The 25262-nt window shown below is 37.5% G+C and overlaps 1 protein-coding gene across 1 annotated transcript; it reads right to left on the reverse strand.

Annotated features, from left to right (window-relative positions):
• Window positions 1-524: 524 nt before the first annotated feature.
• Window positions 525-1550, reverse strand: LOC138310808 (uncharacterized). The gene is made up of 2 exons (XM_069252133.1): window positions 1520-1550; window positions 525-1330 (listed from the first exon to the last, which is right to left on the reverse strand). Exons 1-2 carry the CDS (start codon window positions 1548-1550, stop codon window positions 525-527), a joined length of 837 nt encoding a protein of 278 aa, XP_069108234.1.
• Between the last annotated feature and the right edge of the window lie 23712 nt (window positions 1551-25262).

Raw genomic sequence — 25262 nt, forward strand, 5'->3', positions numbered from 1 at the left:
CGAACAAACGGGTGCGATTGCCGTTTTCAACATAACATCACGTTGTGCGTTCATCAAAGATGAGTGCATGACGGACGCGGGTGCACTGTAATGGTGATCTACTCCTTTGTTACAATTATCAGTTCCAATCGATTCTTTCGCGTTGTGTTTTTTTTTGTGTGTCTCTGGGAGTGTAACTTGTTGGCGTTGAGAGTGCACACCAGCTATACATAAACTTTTGTGATGCCGTTTATGGCATTTCCTGCAATTACCTTTTGATTTGCATTCTGCAAATCTGTGATAACCTAAGCAATTGAAACATAACCGCTCTTTCTTTACAACTGACATGCGTGCATCATGATCTACTACCTTACTACAGTTAGTGGCGTTATGTGTTAAATCATTACAAAACAGGCACGCTCTGGTTGTTGCGGTAGATGACATACCCTTCGAATTTTCCGATTATCGAATTGTTTTATTGATCTATTTCGCGTTTTCGCGCTGGCAAGGAATGCTACTGTACTTGGCGGTGTATCGGAAATGCTTTAAACTTGGTCAATAGGATTTCCCGCTTCAATGATATTTATTTCATGCAACAGACCTTGTCGTAATTTATACAGCGTCCAATTGGTAGATTTGTGTTCCCGCGCGAGGGCTTTGCGAATTTCTCCCGGAAGTTTGTTCAAAATGATAGGGACTAGTAAAGCGACGTAGACGTTTTCTGACTGACCAAGTGATTCCAACCCTCTCACGTATATCTCCACTTTGTCGTAAAATTGTCTCAAACCAACGAGAGAATTGTTGGGAGTAGGAATATCTAACAAAGCTGGCATGTATCTTTGTGTTATTTTGTGTTCTTGTCCAAATCGTTCATGGAGTAAAGATACTGCCTTCACGAAGGTCAAGTTTGTTAACGCAAAACCCATTACCGTCTGTAAAGCTTCATTTCGCAGTAAAGACTTCAAATAATTGAATTTCTGTACGTCGCCCAGAGTTTGATTTGAGTGTATTGCTGTGTCAAATGAATCCCAAAAAGATTGCCACTCCAGAATATCGCCACTGAACGTGGGTAGATCAAGTTTCGGTAACTTGTGGTACTGAGATGATATGTGTTTATTAAACGACGGGGGTACTTCTGTGAAACGTATTGTGTTGTTTGTGATATGAATTTCGTCGTTCATATTGGAGTTTACGTTGATAGACTCGCTGTCAGGTAATGGATTTGGATTAGGTGTGAAATCCTGTGCATGGACATCCAGTGGAGAAGATGGGCGTGTTTTGAAAAGAAATTTCCTTACCTTGTCGATGTTCTGTTCCAAATCAAAGGCATACTCATCTGCGTTTATGATTTCTGTTTATATGGGGTCACTTTCATCTAATTGTTGTAAAATTTTGTCATCAATGTCTCTGATTGTTGAAAGTTTCCTCTGCAGATTCTGAAGTATCTTTTCAATTTCTTCCCTGGTGTTACATTCAATTTGTTCTTGGGCGGAAAGTTCCTCAAATTTTCCGATGAGTTTTGAAGAAACACCTCTATGACCTGATCGTATAGCTTTAAGTTTGGTTGCCATCTCGTTACATGTATACGTAGCTCGTTGTTAAGTCACGGCACCAAAATGTGTATATGCGGAGGAGGACTAAAATATGACCAACGCCATCTTCTTTCCTTTCTTCAACTATATTTAACGTATATGACGTCATAAATAGTATTACGTCACAATATACAATATCACGTCACTATTTGGCGTAAATTTACCACACCAACATTTGGCATCAGAATTTCATTTTTTTGCGAAACTAAATTTAAATTTCGACACCATTGATGAGTACACCGTATCGGATGTACCACAATCATTCAGACACATGATATCAATTTATCTCTACATGAGAGGGCGAAGTCCAGTGCATTACCCGAAGAACTCAAATCCTCTTTGCGGGAGTGCATTAGGGCTCTCCCTGACCATATTCAGATCTTCACTGACGGCTCAAAAGATGGTGATAATGTTGCGGCAGCATGCTGTACATCTAATCACTGTTCCTCTATCCGACTCCCGGATGTTGCCTACATTTTCTCTGCGGAAGCATGTGCTATTGGTCTGGCTGTTACCAATATCGAAGAACACCGCATTGAAAAGGCAATCATCTTTTCAGACTCTTTCGGTTCTTCAGGCTTTGAAATCAAGAAACCCTAGAAACACCAATCCAAAATCTTTTGATCCGAACATTTCGATTATCTTCAAAAACTCAAATTACGTATCTCTGGATTCACAGTCATGTGGATATAAAGGGGAAAAGGCCGATAAAGTAGCTTAGGCTTCTCTTCGTCTATTACAAACAGATTTGAAACTACCATACACTGACTTCAAACCTTCAATTCAGTCAGCCATCAAACACCATTGGCAACAAAGGTGGTCTGCCGAACCAAAAAAAAAACTGTTTAAAATACAACGTACACTTAATCCTAAACTGTCTAGTCGGAGAGACCGCAGAGAGGACGTTGTTCTCTCTCGGCTCCGAACTGGACACACATATTTTAAACATTATTATCTATTGAGAGGGGAGGATCCTCCTACATGCCATGCATGTGATTCTCCTCTCACAGTGGAGCATATTTTAGCGCACTGTTTTGATTCTACACACTTACGACATAAGTATTACGATATCTCCGACATGTACACTTTGTATTTCCTATATGAAATTAAATAATAATTGCGCATGCACCCAAAGCAAACTGTATTTCTATATATGCGTTTTCGCGCTATTTAAACATACAAATACACGATTAAACACCAATTATTGTTAAAAGATGGGTATCGTTTATGCTCTATCGGCGATGGAGCATCTTTGAACGGTATCGGCTGTATCACTCGACATGTATAAATAAAACCACGTCAATTCTTACAAGGACAACACTTCTAAATCGTGGTATCGCACGTCAGCTAGCTCTTATAAATAAATTAAAATAATCAAATATTTGATATTTCACCCGTATTTATTGATGACAAATGTCTGATGGAAACATCTCTGTATCACGTTAGCGTAAACATAATCAACAACTGATCAAGGTAGGTATGGGGCTGAGATAGGATTACCGCTAATACGGATATTGTTGATTCATTGAAATGGTTTCCACATATAGTCATGTAATGCATGGCTTGTAGTTTGGCCCTAAATGACCTTAGACGTCGATTGACCGTAAAACTCAAACATTAGAGACCAGTATACGCGTAATCAAGTAACGTGAACAGAGGGGACATGTTATGACTCTCCAAACACTGGTGGAGAGACCTATATGCACGGATCATAGGGATACAAAATCAATTAATTGTCTCATCAGAAATAAAATAGAAAAATTTAAAATCAATGTAACAAGTAGTTATATATAGCTGGACCAGGATTTAAATCGGTCGACGTATGGTAGTATGCCCCTCCAGATAGAAATATCTGTCATTCAAACAGTTGACTTGATGTTCAGAATGTCTGTTAAATACATAACAGGTCGAAAATGGAACAGTCAGCGGACTCAAGGCTACATCAGCTTCGGGGAAGCACAAGGACATTTCTTATCAGGGTTTCTAGTAATAATCATCTAGAAAAACTGCGTAATTAAATGTCAAGTGTGTTTTTTAGCGTCCACATGGTCATATTTATATAAAACTGCTTTCCGTTTTATTCTCAGTTGCTATACTAGGAACAAATCAGAAACGACTTTAAACCAATTTTCCCCGTGTGTGATCAAACGCTCGCTATAGACACCAAACCCTTCCTTTCAACAGCTAACTTGAGAGTGAAGAAAGGATTAACATTTGGAAAATTAAGTGTTGATGTATTTATTAACACTCATTGCTCTCCTAGATCAGAAATATAATCTAGTTGAAACGTGTGTTAGTGATGAACAAAGAAGCACTTCTAGTAGATATGGAAAAATATTTACACAAAGAAAAAGTACTACTAGAAGATATGGAGTAATATTTACCTGAAGAAGAAGCACTACCAGTAGATATGAAGAAATATTTACACAAAGAGGTACTACCAGTAGATATGGAGTAATATTTACACAAAGAGGTATACTAGTGATATGGAGTAATATTTACACAAAGAGGTACTACTAGTAGATATGGAGTAATATTTAGAAGAAGAAGTACTACCAGTAGATATGAAGAAATATTTACACAAAGAAGTACTACTAGTAGATATGAAGTAATATTTACACAAAGAAGTACTACTAGTAGATATGGAGAAATATTTACACAAAGAAGTACTACTAGTAGATATGGAGAAATATTTACACAAAGAAGTACTACTAGTAGATATGGAGAAATATTTACACAAAGAGGTACTACTAGTAGATATGAAGTAATATTTACACAAAGAAGTACTACAGTAGATATGGAGTAATATCTACACAAAGAGGTACTACTAGTAGATATGGAGTAATATCTACACAAAGAGGTACTACTAGTAGATATGGAGTAATATCTACACAAAGAGGTACTACTAGTAGATATGGAGTAAATATTACACAAAGAAGTACTACTAGTAGATATGGAGTAATATCTACACAAAGAAGTACTACTAGTAGATATGGAGTAATATTTACACAAAGAGTACTACTAGTAGATATGGAGTAATATCTACACAAAGAGGTACTACTAGTAGATATGGAGTAATATCTACACAAAGAGGTACTACTAGTAGATATGGAGTAATATCTACACAAAGAGGTACTACTAGTAGATATGGAGTAATATCTACACAAAGAGGTACTACTAGTAGATATGGAGTAATATCTACACATAAGAGGTAAAGTAGATATGGATAATATCTACACAAAGAGGTACTACTAGTAGATATGGAGTAATATCTACACAAAGAGGTACTACTAGTAGATATGGAGTAATATCTACACAAAGAGGTACTACTAGTAGATATGGAGTAATATCTACACAAAGAGGTACTACTAGTAGATATAGTAATATTACACAAAGAAGTACTACAGTAGATATGGAGTAAATATTTACACAAAGAAGTACTACTAGTAGATATGGAAAGATTTAGAGAATATTTACACAAAGAAGTATACAGTATATGGAGAATATTACACAAAGAAGTACTACTAGTAGATATGGAGAAATATTTACACAAAGAAGTACTACTAGTAGATATGGAGAAATATTTACACAAAGAAGTACTACTAGTAGATATGGAGAATATACACAAGAAGTACACAGTAGATATGGAGAAAATTTACACAAAGAAGTACTACTAGTAGATATGGAGAAATATTTACACAAAGAAGTACTACTAGTAGTGGAGAAATATTTACACAAAGAAGTACTACTAGTAGATATGGAGAAATATTTACACAAAGAAGTACTACTAGTAGATATGAAGAAATATTTACACAAAGAAGTACTACTAGTAGATATGAAGAAATATTTACACAAAGAAGTACTACTAGTAGATATGGAGAAATATTTACACAAAGAAGTACTACTAGTAGATATGGAGAAATATTTACACAAAGAAGTACTACTAGTAGATATGGAAAAATATTTACACACAGAAGTACAACTAGTACTACTAATAAGCGTATGAATTTTACGTTTGTGTTGTGTTCACTTTATCAATTAGCTAATCAAAAGTTTCATTCGGAGCTCCTTGTGTATTTGTGTATGAAGTGTGGCCATATCCATCTGTATGGAAGGATATAATAGGATGTACAATGCATACAGCATTGGGAAGTCTCGATGGAACTTAGTTGTTAATTGACACATAGGGATTAACTGATTGGGGGAAAAGAAAGGATTGGGAGGAATAAGAAAGGATTGTGAAAAATGTATAGTAGTTAGTGAGAGACAACCGAGTGATCACAGTACCAACTCTATAGGCTAATTAGTTTACATTAATAAACTATCCACAACAAAATCAAAAACAAACTGTTAGCATTCGATTACAAAGTGAACATTGCTTAAAATCGTGGACGGTATATTTTCAGAAGTAGTAAATTGTTTTCTCTTTTTAAATTGAATATAACATTATGTAATAGAAAATATATCAGTAATATTTAGTGTATCTTCGTTTCAGAAACAAACTTCACCCTTTTTCAGTTTTAGAACTAGGCGTGTAATTATGTTTTCGACGTATAGACATGTTGTCTGTCGCTATTTCTTAGTCCCTGTTGGATCTGCTATTGCGCATACACACACAGACATATTCTGATGTTTTTTGGTCAAGTCGGTTCTGTAATAGTCATTTACTCAACGTAAATGTTGCCAAATTCAATAAAACTATTAAAACATCTCCTTCGGTAGGTTTGATCTTTCGTTCAACAAATTTTCCTGAGAGAACAAAAACTATCAAATCAATCTGTATCCTATACAATTGGTTCATAATTTGATTTAAGATATTTCCAGTTTCCAACATAAAAGACAGTGTTGCTTAATAGTCGTACCTGGCGGCTTGATTCTGTTTTTGTTAATTTGCATTTAATCAAATCAGCATAAATCTGTGCATTGTATTTCCAATTTTAAGCGATGTCGTCACAGCAACAAGGATAAGTCACGAGAGGACGTAGACACGTGAATCCCTCGGGTATGTTACTTTGGTGTTTGTGAATCCCTCGGGTATGTTACTTTGGTGTTTGTGAATCCCTCAGGTATGTTACTTTGGTGTTTGTGAATCCCTCGGGTATGTTACTTTGGTGTTTGTGAATCCCTCGGGTATGTTACTTTGGTGTTTGTGAATCCCTCGGGTATGTTACTTTGTTGTTCGTGAATCCCTCGGGTATGTTACTTTGGTGTTCGTGAATCCCTCGGGTATGTTACTTTGGTGTTTGTGAATCCCTTGGGTATGTAACTTTGGTGTTCGAATCCCTTGGGTATGGTACTTTGGTGTTCGTTAATCCCTTGGGTATGTTACTTTGGTGTTTGTGAATCCCTTGGGTATGTTACTTTCAATTGGTGTTCGTGAATCCCTCGGGTATGTTACTTCAGTGTTTGTGAATCCCTTGGGTATGTTACTTTGGTGTTCGTTAATCCCTCGGGTATGTAACTTTAGTGTTCGTGAATCCCTTGGGGTTACTTTCGTGTTCGTGAATCCCTGTTACTTTGTTGTTCGTGAATCCCTCGGGTATGTTACTTTTGTTGTGAATTCGGTATGTTACTTTGTGTTTGTGAATCCCTTGGGTATGTTACTTTGGTGTTTGTGAATTGATGTTACTTTTGTTCGTGAATCCCTCGGGTATGGTACTTTGGTGTTCGTGAATCTCTTGGGTATGTTACTTTGGTGTTCGTGAATCCCTTGGGTATGTTACTTTGGTGTTCGTGAATCCCTTGGGTATGTTACTTTGGTGTTCGTGAATCCCTCGGGTATGTAACTTTAATGTTCGTGAATCCCTTGGGTATGGTACTTTGGTGTTCGTAATCCCTTGGGATGGTATTGTGTTCGTACTTTGGTGTTCGTGATCCCTTGGGTATGTATCGTGAATCCCTTGGGTATGTTACTTTGGTGTTCGTAATCCTTGGGTATGTAACTTTTGTGTTTCGTGAATCCCTTGGGTATGTTACTTTGGTGTTCGTGAATCCCTTGGGTATGTAACTTTCGTGTTCGTGAATCCCTTGGGTATGTTACTTTGGTGTTCGTGAATCCCTCGGGTATGTTACTTTGGTGTTCGTGAATCCCTTGGGTATGGTACTTTGGTGTTCGTGAATCCCTTGGGTATGTTACTTTGGTGTTCGTGAATCCCTGGGTATGTTACTTTGGTGTTCGTGAATCCCTCGGGTATGTTACTTTGGTGTTCGTGATCCTTGGGTATGGTACTTTGGTGTTCGTGAATCCCTCGGGTATGGTACTTTGGTGTTCGTGAATCCTTGGGTATGTTACTTTGGTGTTCGTGAATCCCTTGGGTATGGTACTTTGGTGTTCGTTAATCCCTTGGGTATGGTACTTTGGTGTTCGTGAATCCCTCGGGTATGTAACTTTAGTGTTCGTGAATCCCTTGGGTATGTAACTTTAATGTTCGTGAATCCCTTGGGTATGTTACTTTGGTGTTTTTGAATCCCTCGGGTATGTTACTTTGGTGTTTGTGAATCCCTCGGGTATGTTACTTTGGTATTTGTGAATCCCTCGGGTATGTTACTTTGGTGTTCGTTAATCCCTTGGGTATGTTACTTTGGTGTTCGTGAATCCCTCGGGTATGGTACTTTGGTGTTCGTGAATCCCTCGGGTATGGTACTTTGGTGTTCGTGAATCCCTCGGGTATGGTACTTTGGTGTTCGTGAATCCCTTGGGTATGTTACTTTGGTGGTTGTGAATCCCTCGGGTATGTTACTTTGGTGTTCGTGGATCCCTTGGGTATGTTACTTTGGTGTTCGTGAATCCCTCGGGTATGGTACTTTGGTGTTCGTGAATCTCTTGGGTATGTTACTTTGGTGTTCGTGAATCCCTTGGGTATGGTACTTTGGTGTTCGTTAATCCCTTGGGTATGGTACTTTGGTGTTCGTGAATCCCTCGGGTATGTAACTTTAGTGTTCGTGAATCCCTTGGGTATGGTACTTTGGTGTTCGTGAATCCCTTGGGTATGTTACTTTGGTGTTCGTGAATCCCTCGGGTATGTAACTTTAGTGTTCGTGAATCCCTTGGGTATGTTACTTTGGTGTTCTTGAATCCCTCGGGTATGGTACTTTGGTGTTCGTGAATCCCTCGGGTATGTTAACTTTGGTTTGTGAATCCCTGGGTATGTTACTTTGTGTTCGTGAATCCCTTGGGTATGTTACTTTGGTGTTCGTGAATCCCTTGGGTATGTTACTTTGGTGTTCGTGAATCCCTCGGGTATGTTACTTTGGTGTTCGTGAATCCCTTGGGTATGTTACTTTGGTGTTCGTTAATCCCTTGGGTATGTTACTTTGGTGTTCGTGAATCCCTCGGGTATGGTACTTTGGTGTTCGTGAATCCCTGGGTATGTAACTTTAGTGTTCGTGAATCCCTTGGGTATGTAACTTTATGTTCGTGAATCCCTTGGGTATGTTACTTTGGTGGTTGTGAATCCCTCGGGTATGTTACTTTGGTGTTTGTGAATCCCTCGGGTATGTTACTTTGGTGTTTGTGAATCCCTTGGGTATGTTACTTTGGTGTTCGAATCCCTTGGTATATTACTTTGGTGTTCGTGAATCCCTTGGGTATGTTACTTTGGTGTTCGTGGATCCCTTGGGTATGTTACTTTGGTGTTCGTGAATCCCTCGGGTATGGTACTTTGGTGTTCGTGAATCTCTTGGGTATGTTACTTTGGTGTTCGTGAATCCCTTGGGTATGTTACTTTCGTGTTCGTGAATCCCTCGGGTATGTTACTTTGGTGTTCGTGAATCCCTCGGGTATGGTACTTTGGTGTTCGTGAATCTCTTGGGTATGTTACTTTGGTGTTCGTGAATCCCTCGGGTATGTTACTTTGGTGTTCGTGAATCCCTTGGGTATGGTACTTTGGTGTTCGTGAATCTCTTGGGTATGTTACTTTGGTGTTCGTGAATCCCTTGGGTATGTTACTTTGGTGTTCGTGAATCCCTTGGGTATGTTACTTTGGTGTTCGTGAATCCCTTGGGTATGTAACTTTGGTGTTCGTGAATCCCTTGGGTATGTTACTTTGGTGTTCGTGAATCCCTCGGGTATGTTACTTTGGTGTTTGTGAATCCCTCGGGTATGTTACTTTGGTGTTCGTGAATCCCTCGGGTATGTTACTTTGGTGTTTGTGAATCCCTTGGGTATGTTACTTTGGTGTTCGTGAATCCCTCGGGTATGTTACTTTGGTGTTCGTGAATCCCTTGGGTATGTTACTTTGGTGTTCGTGAATCCCTTGGGTATGGTACTTTGGTGTTCGTGAATCCCTTGGGTATGTAACTTTGGTGTTCGTGAATCCCTTGGGTATGTTACTTTCGTGTTCGTTAATCCCTCGGGTATGTTAACTTTGGTGTTCGTGAATCCCTCGGGTATGTTACTTTTGGTGTTCGTGAATCCCTTGGGTATGTAACTTTGGTGTTCGTTAATCCCTTGGGTATGTACTTTGGTGTTCGTGAATCCCTTGGGTATGTAACTTTAGTGTTCGTGAATCCCTTGGGTATGTAACTTTAATGTTCGTGAATCCCTTGGGTATGTTACTTTGGTGTTCGTGAATCCCTCGGGTATGTTACTTTGGTGTTTGTGAATCCCTCGGGTATGTTACTTTGGTGTTCGTGAATCCCCTCTTTGGTGGGTTAATATGGGTATGTTACTTTGGTGTTTGTGAATCTCTTGGGTATGTTACTTTGGTGTTTGTGAATCCTGGGTATGTTACTTTGGTGTTCGTGAATCCCTCGGGTACGGTACTTTTTCGTATGTTACTTTGTGTTGTGAATCCCTTGGGTATGTAACTTTAGTGTTCGTGAATCCCTTGGGTATGTAACTTTAGTGTTCGTGAATCCCTTGGGTATGTAACTTTAATGTTCGTGTATCCCTTGGGTATGTAACTTTAATGTTCGTGTATCCCTTGGGTATGTAACTTTAATGTTCGTGAATCCCTTGGGTATGTTACTTTGGTGTTTGTGAATCCCTTGGGTATGTTTCTTTGGTGTTCGTGAATCCCTCGGGTATGTTACTTCAGTGTTTGTGAATCCCTTGGGTATGTTACTTTGGTGTTCGTTAATCCCTCGGGTATGTAACTTTAGTGTTCGTGAATCCCTTGGGTATGTTACTTTGTTGTTCGTGAATCCCTCGGGTATGGTACTTTAGTGTTCGTGAATCGATGGGTTGTGGAATGTTTGAGTTTGTGTTGACTTTGTGCAGCGTCTGATTTCCAGCCATGGTCTTTTATGCATGTACAGGGTTTAAAGGGTAAGGGAAAGCTGAGATACCCCGAGAAAACCTCCTCAGTACCAGATATCTGCCCCACATCGAACTCGCGACTCCGTTGTTGAGATGCTCGGCTCGCTCTGGATTCTACTGCCTTAGTAATGTCCTTATTGTATGACTGTTAGAGGCGACGCCAGGTTTTGACTTAAATCGACAGAGAGTCTCAATTTGCATTTTTTAAGCAGTGCTTGGTCTGGTCACACAGGATCCCTGCTAAGCGGGCAGCATTTTAGCATGGTACATATGACCCGTTTGAGTACAAATACATTGACAATGGGGACAACCTTGGAACACAAAAACAATGAAAAAACGCCCGCTTCAAGATGAAAATCGGGTGAAATTATGACATAAAAGCAATGCATCTTCTAAACCTATCGTGCGTCAAAGACAGTGTATTGTTTGAGACTCTGTGAAACTATAAGATATCGTCAAACTAGCTCAGATTATGCAAACACCTCGACACAATATTTTCAGACAGCAGGGATATCGGTCACATTTTATTCACTAATTATAAAACGTTATAAATTGCAAATAAATTAATTTTGCTGTCACAAAACTGTCCCGTTTACTAATATGTAATATATGACTGTTGAAAGAAAATATTTCATTCATTATATCTGCTTGTGGAGAAACATAGAAGGTTCTTAATTAGAAATTATGAAAGTGATATCGGTCACACTTAGAACTTTATGGGTAACGGTCACATCCAAAGTTACGAAAACTGTGGATAAGACGCCAAAATACTTTTATTGAATTTATCTGATCTTGAAAGACGACTTTTTAACCCCCTATCAGCAATTGGTTCACGAGCTATTGAAATCGCTTTTCGTCTATTGCTCATCATCCGTCCGTCTTTTTTCCCAAAGCGTGGCTATTGGTCACATTTTATTCACCGAAAATATGTCAAGTGTATCTTTTTTAACTTTATTGTTATTTACTGATATAAAATACCTTATATTTCAAGTAGTAGCTATCGTTCATTTTATCCGCTACAAAAGTGACATACCTGTATAACCTAGTTGGTGGTTTGTTGTTTTTAAAAAGGATGTCGTTCACAGGGTAACGGTCACATCCAAAGATTTTGAAATGGTTTGTCGCTTCGTAAAGATTGCTGAAATATTGAAGCGTTGTTTTCCCTAACTAATCATTCAGGTAAAGAGGAAATACTACCGAGATACATGATACATCATTAACTATTATCGTAACTATTTGCTGAATACTTTGGTTATTCGTACACTGTATATTGTTTCGTTTTTGTCTATACATGTATTTGTACACACCCTTTGTTCTTGCATTGTCTTTGCGTGGAATGTTTGCTGAAGCAAAGTAGAACTGAGGCAACCCTTACCAAGCAGACAAATTACATCTCCATGGAGTACCATTGTACTATTTTGAAGTACGTTTCTGTGTTAAAGTAATTATAATTTAAAAACTTCGCAGTGACAATATACAAGAAACTACATAAAACTTAAAGATGTAAACAAAAGGAAAAGCACACTGATCTATAAGCTACAGAAATACGTGAATACATGATACACAGGATCACTGAGGGTTTTTAGCTGATAGCGTTAGTACAGTTCTACATGTCAGTTCACTAATAATTTCTCCACAGACTTAACACACAATAACGATTGAAAAGGTACTTAGAATATAACTTAAGAACAATAGCACAAATGATCATATGCAAACAAATTATAAAAGCAAATCAGTTGATAACATGCAAGAGGGCCAAGAGATATCGTGACGTTTACCATTGGATTTACAAATCGGACAATTTAACATGTTGGTCCAATATCTTTAGCGCTTCATGTTGAATTAACAGATGTCCAGTTGGCATTCATACTCCCCTAATTGTCAACTGAATGCAATTTAATGAATATATTTTCATTTGATAACACTTATATGATAACATCCCAAGAGATTTGTATCTATAAAGAAAAAAAATCAATATCGTCAAGGACGAAACAGCCATTTTCTGTTATCGATGGCACAAAAATTATGACATTACATAAAAATAAGCGGATAGCAGATCATGCACCCCTGAATATCAAATGCGCTTGGTAAGTATACATATTAGGGTTGCAGTAAAAAAGTGAATATATGTATATGAATGCTATAAAGCACCGTGGTAGTCACATAATTTCAAGATAGCCAAATATTCATTATTTTGTAATCTTATCTGTCTCAAAAAATGAGCATTAATAAATACAATCCTATGTTAAAAATGATTATCAAAATGTCTATATCGAACAAAATATTTGATAATTGTATGTCTACATGGTAACGAGCTTCAAGTTGTCGACTACCGCGTTTTCCAATTGGTGCATTATACACAACAAGAGTAAAGAGACAGATACATGTTGTACTTATAAAATTCCAGAAACAGGGGCGTAGGAAGCGGGGAGGGGCAGGGGGGGCCCCCCCCCCCCCCCCCCGTTCCCCAGGACGGGGGGCAAACATGTCTTTTTGCCCCCCCCCCCCATTTTCGCCGACTGAAATGTTCTAAAAATGCATATTTGAAAGAAAAAAGGGTCCTCCTGCACCACTTATGTACTTCATTCTAAAAAAATTTCCGCTGCGCGGCGCATTTCCTAAAACGTTCAAGCACATAATGTTCAAACCTTTAATAGTAATAATTCAATACACATGAACTACACTAAAATGTCCATTAAGGGATTTCTACGTACTGCATTTGTATTTCAAAAAACACAATTATCACAATTATCATTTCTAAATGCAGGTTACTTTAAATCGAAAAAAATACATGGTAAGAACGCTTTAAAATCATTAAAATACATCGTAAAACTCATCTCAGCCATTCTAAAATCGTAATTTTTTTTCCCGGGGGAGACCCCCGGACCCACCAAACTCAAAAATTTTATCACGCCTTCGGGCGCTCGCAAATTCATCAAAATGCATCGTAAAACGCATCTTAGCCATTCTAAATCGTAATATTTTTTCCCCGGGGAAGACCCCCGAACCTCCCAAACACCAAAATCTTGCGCTTTCGGGCGCTCGCAAAATCATCAAAAATACATTGTAAAACTCATCTCAGCCATTCTAAATCGTAATATTTTTCCCGGGGTGGGTGTTACAAAATATTGAGGACCTTTGCCCAATTACGTTTCATCTTCCTACGCCACTGAGAAAGGTTCATTAAGTATGAATCTCACATGTTGAATTTGAACCACAGCAACAAGTCCATCTATTAGAATCAAGAAAGATGACTTTCTAAACATGAAATTTGAAAAAGATCCTTAATACTCTCTGGCAAATACATGTAACGATATCGAAATAAATCGATTTCGGATTGATTCCGAAATATATTATACATAACTGGATCTACATATGAAACCCCTCCAGTACTTTCAGAGAAATAACAGAAATAAAAGACGGACGGATGACGACCAATGGGGGAAGGCTATTTTTATAGCTCGCCAACCATTTGCTGATAGTGGGTTTAAAAGATCAATTCAATAAAAGTATTTTGACGGGGTATCCATTGGAGTTGCATGAATGCGTAAATAACGACTACATGTACAATGCTGTAATATTCAGTTTTCGCAACTTTGGATGTGACCGTTACCCCTAAAGTTCTAAGTGTGACCGATATCACTTTCATAATTTCTAATTAAGAACCTTCTATGTTTCTCCACAAGCAGATATAATGAATGAAATATTTTCTTTCAACAGTCATATATTACATATTAGTAAACGGGACGGTTTTGTGACAGCAAAATTTATTTATTTACAACTTTTAACGTTTTATTGAATAAAATCTGACCGATATCCCTGCTGTCGAAAAATATTGTGTCGAGGTGTTTGCATTATCTGAGCTAGTTTGACCATATTTAATAGCTTCATAGAATCTCTAACAATACACTGTCTTTGACGCACGATAGGTTTAGAAGATGCATTGCTTTTATGTCATAATTTCAGCCGATTTTCATCTTGAAGCGGGCGTTTTTTCATTGTTTTTATGTGCCCGATATCAATTCCGGTGACGTAGGTTGTCCCAATTGATTGAAAACGTTTTCAGATAAAAACATAAAGTGTATCGTTAGTTTTGTGTACTGTTACAAAGACATTATTTAGTGGGTCGACTCGTGTGATATAGAATTAACGTAGAACCTCGTCATCGTAAGATCCTTGAGACACTGCTTTTATCGGAATAATCTGTCTGGCCATAAACGACATATAAAAGTAATTAGAAAACTTGGAAGGCATGTTTCTGCTGGTTCTATGGACTTAAGTGTTGCACGAGCGTGTAGTTATTGACATATAAATCGGTGAGTGTCGGAATGTTTGGTGCACGTTGACGGTGGACTGTATGACACTATTTAGTCCTGAAATACGACGTGATGGCTGACTAATTGGATAATCTAACGATTCCATAGAAACCTAATCACCGTGCTCTGCCTTTTCATTCTTCGTCTTCATTTCCAGCTCTGGCGTAGAATCTCGTTACCCAAGGCTTTCAGTGGCCGATCCCACTACACCCTGTCTGCGGTATTATCAGAGCTCAGTCCTGAGGGATATACCAGTCAGTGATGGTCATTAATGTTTAGAGAGCTCTGTCTGTTTTCTGCTGTTGTGTCAGATTTTGGAATTCGACTTAAAGTTTGACATTATTAAATCTTAGCGGAAATCATATTTCTGATAGATGCTTTGGTAAGGACATAATTATCTTGTAATTAGCGTAATTCAGTGTTTAGCAAATTTTCTGGTGTCAATTGCACTGAAAAAGATTACCTTTAAGATATATTTATACAGTATTATTAATTGACACGTTAAATGGTATTGACTATAATATAACTCGTACAGCTCTTTTAAAGATATCCAATTTCTCTCTGACGATATGACTATGTGCCAGTTGGCAACAATCGGAACTCTTCGGGCATTTTTATTTTTCCGTACTTGCCGGACACTTGATTTAGTCAGTCACAAATGGCGTTATGAAAAGTTATGTCAGATTTGATTGGTCTAAAATTATTTGTCACCTCCTCGATACGTACCTAAATTAATGAGTATCTTTTTATTCTCTGGGTTTTAACGATTTGTATTCAGAGTTATAGTTTGTGTTGCATGTCTCTATGATAACAGCTGTCTATTCATTACCATCATCTTATATAATTAAATACTATCACAAAGGAATTAGTACACCTGTCACGTCAGTGCATTCACACCACCGTTTGGTACATCAACAGGTGTTTTAAAGTGTCCCGTAAGAACAATAGAATTCCATCTGCTGAAATCGAATAATGCTGTTTATTTTGAACTTTTGATTAGGAAACTTAAGCTACTGATACAATGGATATATGATAACGTCGTTTATATATGATATTGTTAATTGTAAACATATTTTATTGTGATAACTAATTGACAACATTGATTGGTTTTTCCAACTTAGTGACGCCCTCTCCGTTGAAATATCGTTAAACGCAATGTAACCCGCACAGCTATGATTCTACCGAATGTAACTTAGATAGATCCGTAACAGGTTGGATTGGTGTAACGTCCTATGAACAGCCATGGGCATTTAGGAACGGCATAGTTTGTTCGTGACCTGATACGACAAATATCAAGACATGTTTCTTGGAGTTTCAATATTTTTCCGTATCAGATCAGTAATAAACTGTGTAAATAGAGGTACATAACGAGTGGGTGTTCCCTACAATAATAATCTTTGACATAAACAAACACCAAGTGTAAACAGACGAGCGGATGGAACTCTTGATAGTGAGGTCTCCGTAACGTAAGTCAAAGTATATCATCCATGTATACCGGAAACAGGAAGTCATAACAATCAAGTGTTGCGCAAGACCTACTCAATGTCGCACTCTCGGAATATTACAAAATGTTCACAGTTTTAAAATTCATTATGAAAACTTTTTAACAAATAAACACGAAAGGGTGCCCGCTGTCACGTCACTCTGGGATTTCCAACGACGTGAGAGTTATCTCCCCTGATCCTTCCTATTGATTGATTTCTGGTGTGATTAGCTGGAATTTGTCGCTTCGACACGATAATGAGCTGGAGATCAATCGTCCAAACTACTCCATGAATTAACAAAACAAAAAAATGTATTTGAGCGGATTATATATTTTAGACTTACGTTGAATTAAACCAGAAACCATGAATCGTCCCCCATCTCACTTTACTTTTTATGTTTAACGGTCGTCCGAACTGCATTCATAGCGATTATGTACAATATTAAGATAACATCTGGTAACAGTTTATTGCTTATAAATAAAATAAGGAACAATATATCAACTTCTGTGTTCTCAAATAGGCTTTGTATTCTACGGCTACTGACGCTGATTAGGAGGACTGAAGTTGGTTGCGAGTTCCTAGTTCCTAGTTCCGTTTAATAAACGGAACTAGGAACCAGACCCGAGTTCCGTTTATTTTAAACGGAACTAGGAACCAGACCCGAGTTCCGTTTAACTTAAACGGAACTAGGAACCAGACCCGAGTTCCGTTTAAGCTTATACGGAACTAGGAACCAGAGCCGAGTTCCGTTTAACAAACATACTGGCCAACGAGCGGAGTTCCGTTTATTAGGATTCCTATCTCTAACTGCATGTTCAATTACCTATTATATACAGGAATCGAACTTAGAGCTTCCATGAATAATACAGCACAGAATTAATATCTATAACACAGATTTCCTTAAACGGATCTGATACCTAGACCTCAGTTCCGTTTAACTTAAACGGAACTAGGAACCAGACCCGAGTTCCGTTTAAGCTTATACGGAACTAGGAACCAGACCCGAGTTCCGTTTAACAATCATACTGGCCAACGAGCGGAGTTCCGTTTATTAGGATTCCTATCTCTAACTGCATGTTCAATTACCTATTATATACAGGAATCGAACTTAGAGCTTCCATGAATAATATAGAATAGAATTAATATCTATAACACAGATTTCCTTAAACGGATCTGATACCTAGACCTCAGTTCCGTTTAACTTAAACGGAACTAGGAACCAGACCCGAGTTCCGTTTAAGCTTATACGGAACTAGGAACCAGACCCGAGTTCCGTTTAACAAACATACTGGCCAACGAGCGGAGTTCCGTTTATTAGGATTCCTATCTCTAACTGCATGTTCAATTACCTATTATATACAGGAATCGAACTTAGAGCTTCCATGAATAATATAGAACAGAATTAATATCTATAACACAGATTTCCTTAAACGGATCTGATACCTAGACCTCAGTTCCGTTTAACTTAAACGGAACTAGGAACCAGACCCGAGTTCCGTTTAAGCTTATACGGAACTAGGAACCGGACCCGAGTTCCGTTTAACAAACATACTGGCCAACGAGCGGAGTTCCGTTTATTAGGATTCCTATCTCTAACTGCATGTTCAATTACCTATTATATACAGGAATCGAACTTAGAGCTTCCATGAATAATATAGAACAGAATTAATATCTATAACACAGATTTCCTTAAACGGATCTGATACCTAGACCTCAGTTCCGTTTAACTTAAACGGAACTAGGAACCAGACCCGAGTTCCGTTTAAGCTTATACGGAACTAGGAACCAGAGCCGAGTTCCGTTTAACAAACATACTGGCCAACGAGCGGAGTTCCGTTTATTAGGATTCCTATCTCTAACTGCATGTTCAATTACCTATTATATACAGGAATCGAACTTAGAGCTTCCATGAATAATATAGAACAGAATTAATATCTATAACACAGATTTCCTTAAACGGATCTGATACCTAGACCTCAGTTCCGTTTAACTTAAACGGAACTAGGAACCAGACCCGAGTTCCGTTTAAGCTTATACGGAACTAGGAACCAGAGCCGAGTTCCGTTTAACAAACATACTGGCCAACGAGCGGAGTTCCGTTTATTAGGATTCCTATCTCTAACTGCATGTTCAATTACCTATTATATACAGGAATCGAACTTAGAGCCTTCCATGAATAATATAGAACAGAATTAATATCTATAACACAAATTTCCTTAAACGGATCTGATACCTAGACCTCAGTTCCGTTTAACTTAAACGGAACTAGGAACCAGACCCGAGTTCCGTTTAAGCTTATACGGAACTAGGAACCAGACCCGAGTTCCGTTTAACAAACATACTGGCCAACGAGCGGAGTTCCGTTTATTAGGATTCCTATCTCTAACTGCATGTTCAATTACCTATTATATACAGGAATCGAACTTAGAGCTTCCATGAATAATACAGAACAGAATTAATATCTATAACACAGATTTCCTTAAACGGATCTGATACCTAGACCCGAGTTCCGTTTAACTTAAACGGAACTAGGAACCAGACCCGAGTTCCGTTTAAGCCTTTACGGAACTAGGAACCAGACCCGAGTTCCGTTTAACAAACATACTGGTCAACGAGCGGAGTTCCGTTTATTAGGATTTCTACCTCTTATAAGATAATAAATTACATATGTTATAAAAGAATCTAGCTCTGAGCTTCAGGAACGATACAACTTATATAATTTATCTCTATAACACAGATTTTCTTAAACGGATCTGATACCTAGACCTCAGTTCCGTTTAACTTAAACGGAACTAGGAACCAGACCCGAGTTCCGTTTAAGCTTATACGGAACTAGGAACCAGACCCGAGTTCCGTATAACCCATCGCTTGCATAGACATTTGTAAAGCTCACCTGACCCGAAGGGCCCGATATCGAATATAATAATATGAGATATCTTATATAATGCGATTAAATTCTGGATGGACCTTGCTCCTTCAATAAATTTTAAATTGGCTTGCCATAGCATTTACTCATTTTAGCTCAACTGGTCCAAAGGACCGAGTTAAGTTATGCAATAGCGCGACGTGCGGCGTTGATGAATGAGACCGGAATTCCGTTGAAATTAAATGGAAATTCTAGGCAACAGACCGTTTAAGCCCAGTACATACGATTTTTACAGATATCTTTATCTAATCCCCATGGTAAAAGGATTTTATTTTAAAATTTAAATCTAACAATGTTTTCTCGAAATATTCAGATTTCCAGATTATGTTTCTTCATTTATTTTTATTTTTATTTTTAAGTGAAAGAGTATTTCAAATTTATATTTTTCTGATATTTTAATATTCTGTTAAATTGATGTGCATTTTATCGAACTTCAAGCATAAACCAAAACTGCCTTTGAAATATACATGTATATTGTACCTATTGATCTTGGTTAAGAATATCCTTCCATGAGTCAACAAAATAGATCACAAGGAAGCACCTGTTTTATGAAGTAATTGTCACAAAAACAATTGGAAATAGTAAAACAGGCTCCACGATTTGCAATAGCGGTAGTACGGCGGCGTATTAGGGCCACTATATAATTTAATTTATCTTGTACGTACAAGTTATTTTCTTGTACGTACAACTTAGTATCTTGTACGTACAACTTAGTATCTTGTACTTACAAGTTAGTATCTTATACGTACAAGATAGTATCTTGTACGTATAACTTAGTACTTGTACATACAAGTTGAGTTGAACTGCTGTTCATCACCGCAGAATTGAGTCCTCTGCCTGATATTTTTCGTAATTAAAGATAGTCTGTCTACTTTTCATTGCTTCAAGCACGATCACAGGTTTATTAACTTATTTGACAATATTCAAAATATAAATATATATTAATGAGGACAATATCTTTTTCACAATCATAATTTGAAATTGCCGGATTATGAGTTGAAACTGTATAGTCACTTGCATTATTTTGAAACTGACACTGTATAGTTCCTTTCGAGGAAACTGTATAGTCGCTTGTTTTATAGATAAGATATTTTAGTGATAAAATGTATATGATACATCTCCGATAAATGATAAGTTTTATCTATTAAAAAGAGGAGAAAACAAATTCGTAATTTTCTTCAGTAATTAAAGTTAAATACTTCATACTGGTGCCATTATTGGAAATGTTGGAGCATTTATTTTACATCAGAATATTAGTATTGAAAATAATTAACTGCCTCCGAAAAAAATCCTAAGCATTATGCCCTAATTCGAACGAGTTACTGATTGCACTGATTGCAAAGACAACAAAGGCAAAACAAATTATTTCATATGTTTTTTTGTGTTTATTAGACATATATACACACATCAATTATTGTCCAAATGATGATCATATTTATTACTCCGTTATAAACATTTACATGTACAGGGTGTCCCAAAAACATATCCCGAGTTTGACGCTTTATAAAAATGGTTTTGGTAGACAGAGGAATTTGATCTATTTACCATTAGAAAGGTAGTAATCTGCTCTGTACAACGATATATAACAATCCGGACAAATATCTTTTTGTGAAGACTTATATTGAAAATCGAGAGAAAGTCATATTTCGCTAATTTTGCGTTTTGTTCAGAAAATCAATAACTTTCAGTTAAAGAATGGGCACGAGGTGTCCGCCCTTCTTTTCGATGACAAGATGACTTCTGACCCAGAAATTCCTCACCACCTCACAATTCTGTAAATCTGCTTCCTGCAGATGGACAGCATACCTGGGTGACATTTTCATAAAATTTCATTAATGTAAGTATGGGATTTTCCGATCGCATTGTAGATTTTAATAACTTCAGCATGAATCTTCATGGTGCTAGAAAGTCATCAAAATATGACATAATCGATGATATCATCATTTCTATTATGACGTCATCACACATAATGGCGATGTAATCTGTAAATTTGTACCCAATTAAGTTAAATTTGGATACTCCTGCTTTCCAAATCATTTTGAATTTTCAAAAAAAAGTTTAGTATTGCAAAATTTATTATCCGTCAAAGTCGGGACATGTTTTTTGGGACACCCTGTATATGTTCGGAAACTTATCAAAGCATCACAACTCCACAAAATGTCGCAAGGTATTCTTTTTTTCCATTTGGCTTAAACAAAGGGTACGTAATATACGTATAGCTTCATGCGATGCGATTGTGACAGTAAACCAGTCACATTCTTTAATACCGAGAGTTTCAACATTGTACTATCTTGTACGTACAAGATACTAAGTTGTACGTACAAGATACTAACGTGAACGTACAAGATATTAACTTGTACGTACAAGATACTAACTTGCAGTATCTTGTACGTACAAGATACTAAGTTGTACGTACAAGATACTAAGTTGTACGTACAAGATACTAAGTTGTACGTACAAGATACTATCTTGCAGTATCTTGTACGTACAAGATACTAACTTGTACGTACAAGATACTAAGTTGTACGTTCAAGATACTAGGTTGTACGTACAAGATAGTAACTTGTACGTACAAGATACTAAGTTGTACGTACAAGATACTAACGTGAACGTACAAGATATTAACTTGTACGTACAAGATACTAACTTGCAGTATCTTGTACGTACAAGATACTAAGTTGTACGTACAAGATACTAAGTTGTACGTACAAGATACTATCTTGCAGTATCTTGTACGTACAAGATACTAACTTGTACGTACAAGATACTAAGTTGTACGTTCAAGATACTAGGTTGTACGTACAAGATAGTAACTTGTACGTACAAGATACTAAGTTGTACGTACAAGATAGTAACTTGTACGTACAAGATATTAACTTGTACGTACAAGATACTAAGTTGTACGTACAAGATAGTAACTTGTACGTACAAGATACTAAGTTGTACGTACAAGATATTAACTTGTACGTACAAGATAAATCAAATTTTGCAGTGGCCCTAATACGCCGCCGTACGGTAGAGAGTCAATCCCAGTATTTTTACAATTTTGAATTCCCACTAAGGATGCTACCATCGCAATATGATCATCTTGTTTCGTTCGAATTAAGGATGTATTCTTCTGAGGTTTCAGTCCCGTTGAAGTCTCGTTTCAACATAAATCAAAGAAGTTATGAGATTTTCAAATATAATTTATCAGTATCTGTAGCAAGTTGCCAGATGCAAATTTTGTCAAAAAATTACATTTCTATTTTTAGTAGATTTTTTTATACAGGGATTTTAAGAAATGGCCCATTTAGCGGCCATTTTGAAATTGTGTCTTTTTTTCGCTTCAAGTAGAGCCACAGTTTTTCCATTTTTTACTGAAATTGTTTTTACTAAAATCATCACTGCGCCAGCATTTTTAGCTGTATTTAGCTAATTTTTGCTGCAAATCGTTACTAGGTTCGTAGTAATTAAGATATTGAGCATTAATATGAGAAACGATACACGTTTTGTGAGTTTATTTTTACATTTAATGGTAATTTGGGCACTTTTATTTTTTACTTTAAAATACTGAAAAATAACAAAAATTAAAATGGGGCAAAAAAGTAAGCACACGGACCCCCAATTTTTCTTCCTGATTTAGAAAGAACTACCGTTTCCCTATTGATATGCAAAATAATAACAAAAGTTTAATACCAGAACTTTTCCTATAATGGGTTAAATTTAGCAAAAATGGCTGAAAATGGTGCATTTTGTAGCTCAAAATTAAGGGGTAGGGGTAGCATATGTTGTTATTCTGAGATAAAATATTAGTCTAATTGGTCAAAACTGGTATATTTTTAAAGAAGACTACTAGAAAATGAATTCTACAAACATTCATTCATATCAAACATCTCATTAGGAAATTATGGCTTTAATCGCTATCTCATATGGTCAAAACGGCAAAATTCCCATAAAATCCAACATTTTGTCAACTAGGTGTCTTCGAGTGACAAAAGCTCAAAAACGAGCACACGGACATATGTTTTTTCTTCCATTTTCTTTTATGGTACGAACTCCTTTTTCCAAAAATCTATATGAGAAAAAAAGTTTAATACAAGAAAATTTTGACTTCTCAGAGGTGTACACCCTTAATTTCAGAGAAAAGTCGTTTATATGGAAATAAACACATTGACCCCTTTTGGCCCCGCCCCTCAGGCCCAAGGGGATAAGCCACACCCTTTGTATAATTTTGTATCCTCATCCCATACAGATACTACCTTTGCAATATTTTTTGTTATATATCGTGCTAAGTTTTAGAGAAGAAGTCTTTTATACGGAAATTAGAGTTTTTCAATGTTAAGCCACTTTTCATGATATAATATTTACCATAACTTTAGAATTCAAATACACTACCCTCACCAATTTTTATAGCCCTGAAAACATTATATTTGAGAATCCCGTCTCCCTACCGTACTTTATTTCGTACTCGACGAGAGTATATAGAATGGTGTCCCTTTCTAAAAACCTCTATGTAGCCACGAGGACAAATGACTGAGGAGGAAAGGGAATGAGGACAGAAGGGTGGAACCCCATAAAGTTATTGTTAGTTTTACATCATGTAAATTGGTTTTACATTGAAAAACCTCAATTTCTTTTCAGTAATACGCTACCATAACTTTAGTACGCAAATTTGTCTTACCGTAATGGAGAGTCCGAAGCCAGGCAGCCCAGTCAAATGGCAAATGTAGGGGACAGGCCCCAGGCAGAGAATATAAAACAGGGTTGAATGAACAAAGGAAAAAACGAAAATACCTGCCCGTGGAAAGAGGTGCACCATTGTGAAACCTGCTTGCATAATGTTAAAAGACCATATATGTATATAATGTCTACTGAGGAAGAACAGTCACAGACTGAATCATCACAACTGGGCCCAAGGAAAACAGTCCATCAGAGTGGAAGGACAGAGACCGGAGGTGAAAGTAGACTGACCACGCCAAACGGCAGAAGACATCATGTCCTGGTACAAGGACCTATTGCGGAGAGCCAAAGAAGTCGCTAGAAAAATACGCGAAGAGCGAAAAGACAATGCATAAATATCACTTCTCCTGTGGCCTGAGGCAACAGCAAGCAGGAAGACAGTCTTTAAAGTTAAAAACTTTATGGAGACCGATCCTAAAGGCACATTAGAAGCCGAAGCCCCCATTTGTGACTTTAACACGAGTTCTAGGTTCCACTGTGGAGCTGACGTTAGGCCTGTCCAGATTGAACCCCCGAATCAAGACAGACAAAGAAATAAAGATCATACCCACTGGCAATAGCTGTGCGATAGCCTGCAATAGTACATTATTGCGCTCCCTAAACAACAAGGAGAATGAAACTCGCAATCAGCTGGGCAGAGGCCATGACCGGATCAATCCTCCTGACGATACACCAATCAAAGAAGATCTTCCAGCGTGACTGGTAGACGGCAGAGGAGAAAGACCTAATTGATCGGGCGATGAGAGCTGACATATCCGAAGAAAAGCCTGTCTGAGCTAGGACTCCTGAAATCATGTCCATGCGTGAAGGTAACGTCTGGGGCCGATTCTAACGAAAGACATTTGCTTTTGGTGGGAGAACCAGAGGACGAGCCACCAGAAACGACAAGAGCTCCGAAAACCAGGGTTGTCGCGGCAACAGTGGCGCTATCGGAAAGAGGGAGCAATAATACCCCGGAAACTTCTGTAGAACCCTGCGTCCACG

This window comes from Argopecten irradians, chromosome 16 (assembly GCF_041381155.1).
Source record: "Argopecten irradians isolate NY chromosome 16, Ai_NY, whole genome shotgun sequence".
Lineage (NCBI taxonomy): Eukaryota > Metazoa > Mollusca > Bivalvia > Pectinida > Pectinidae > Argopecten > Argopecten irradians.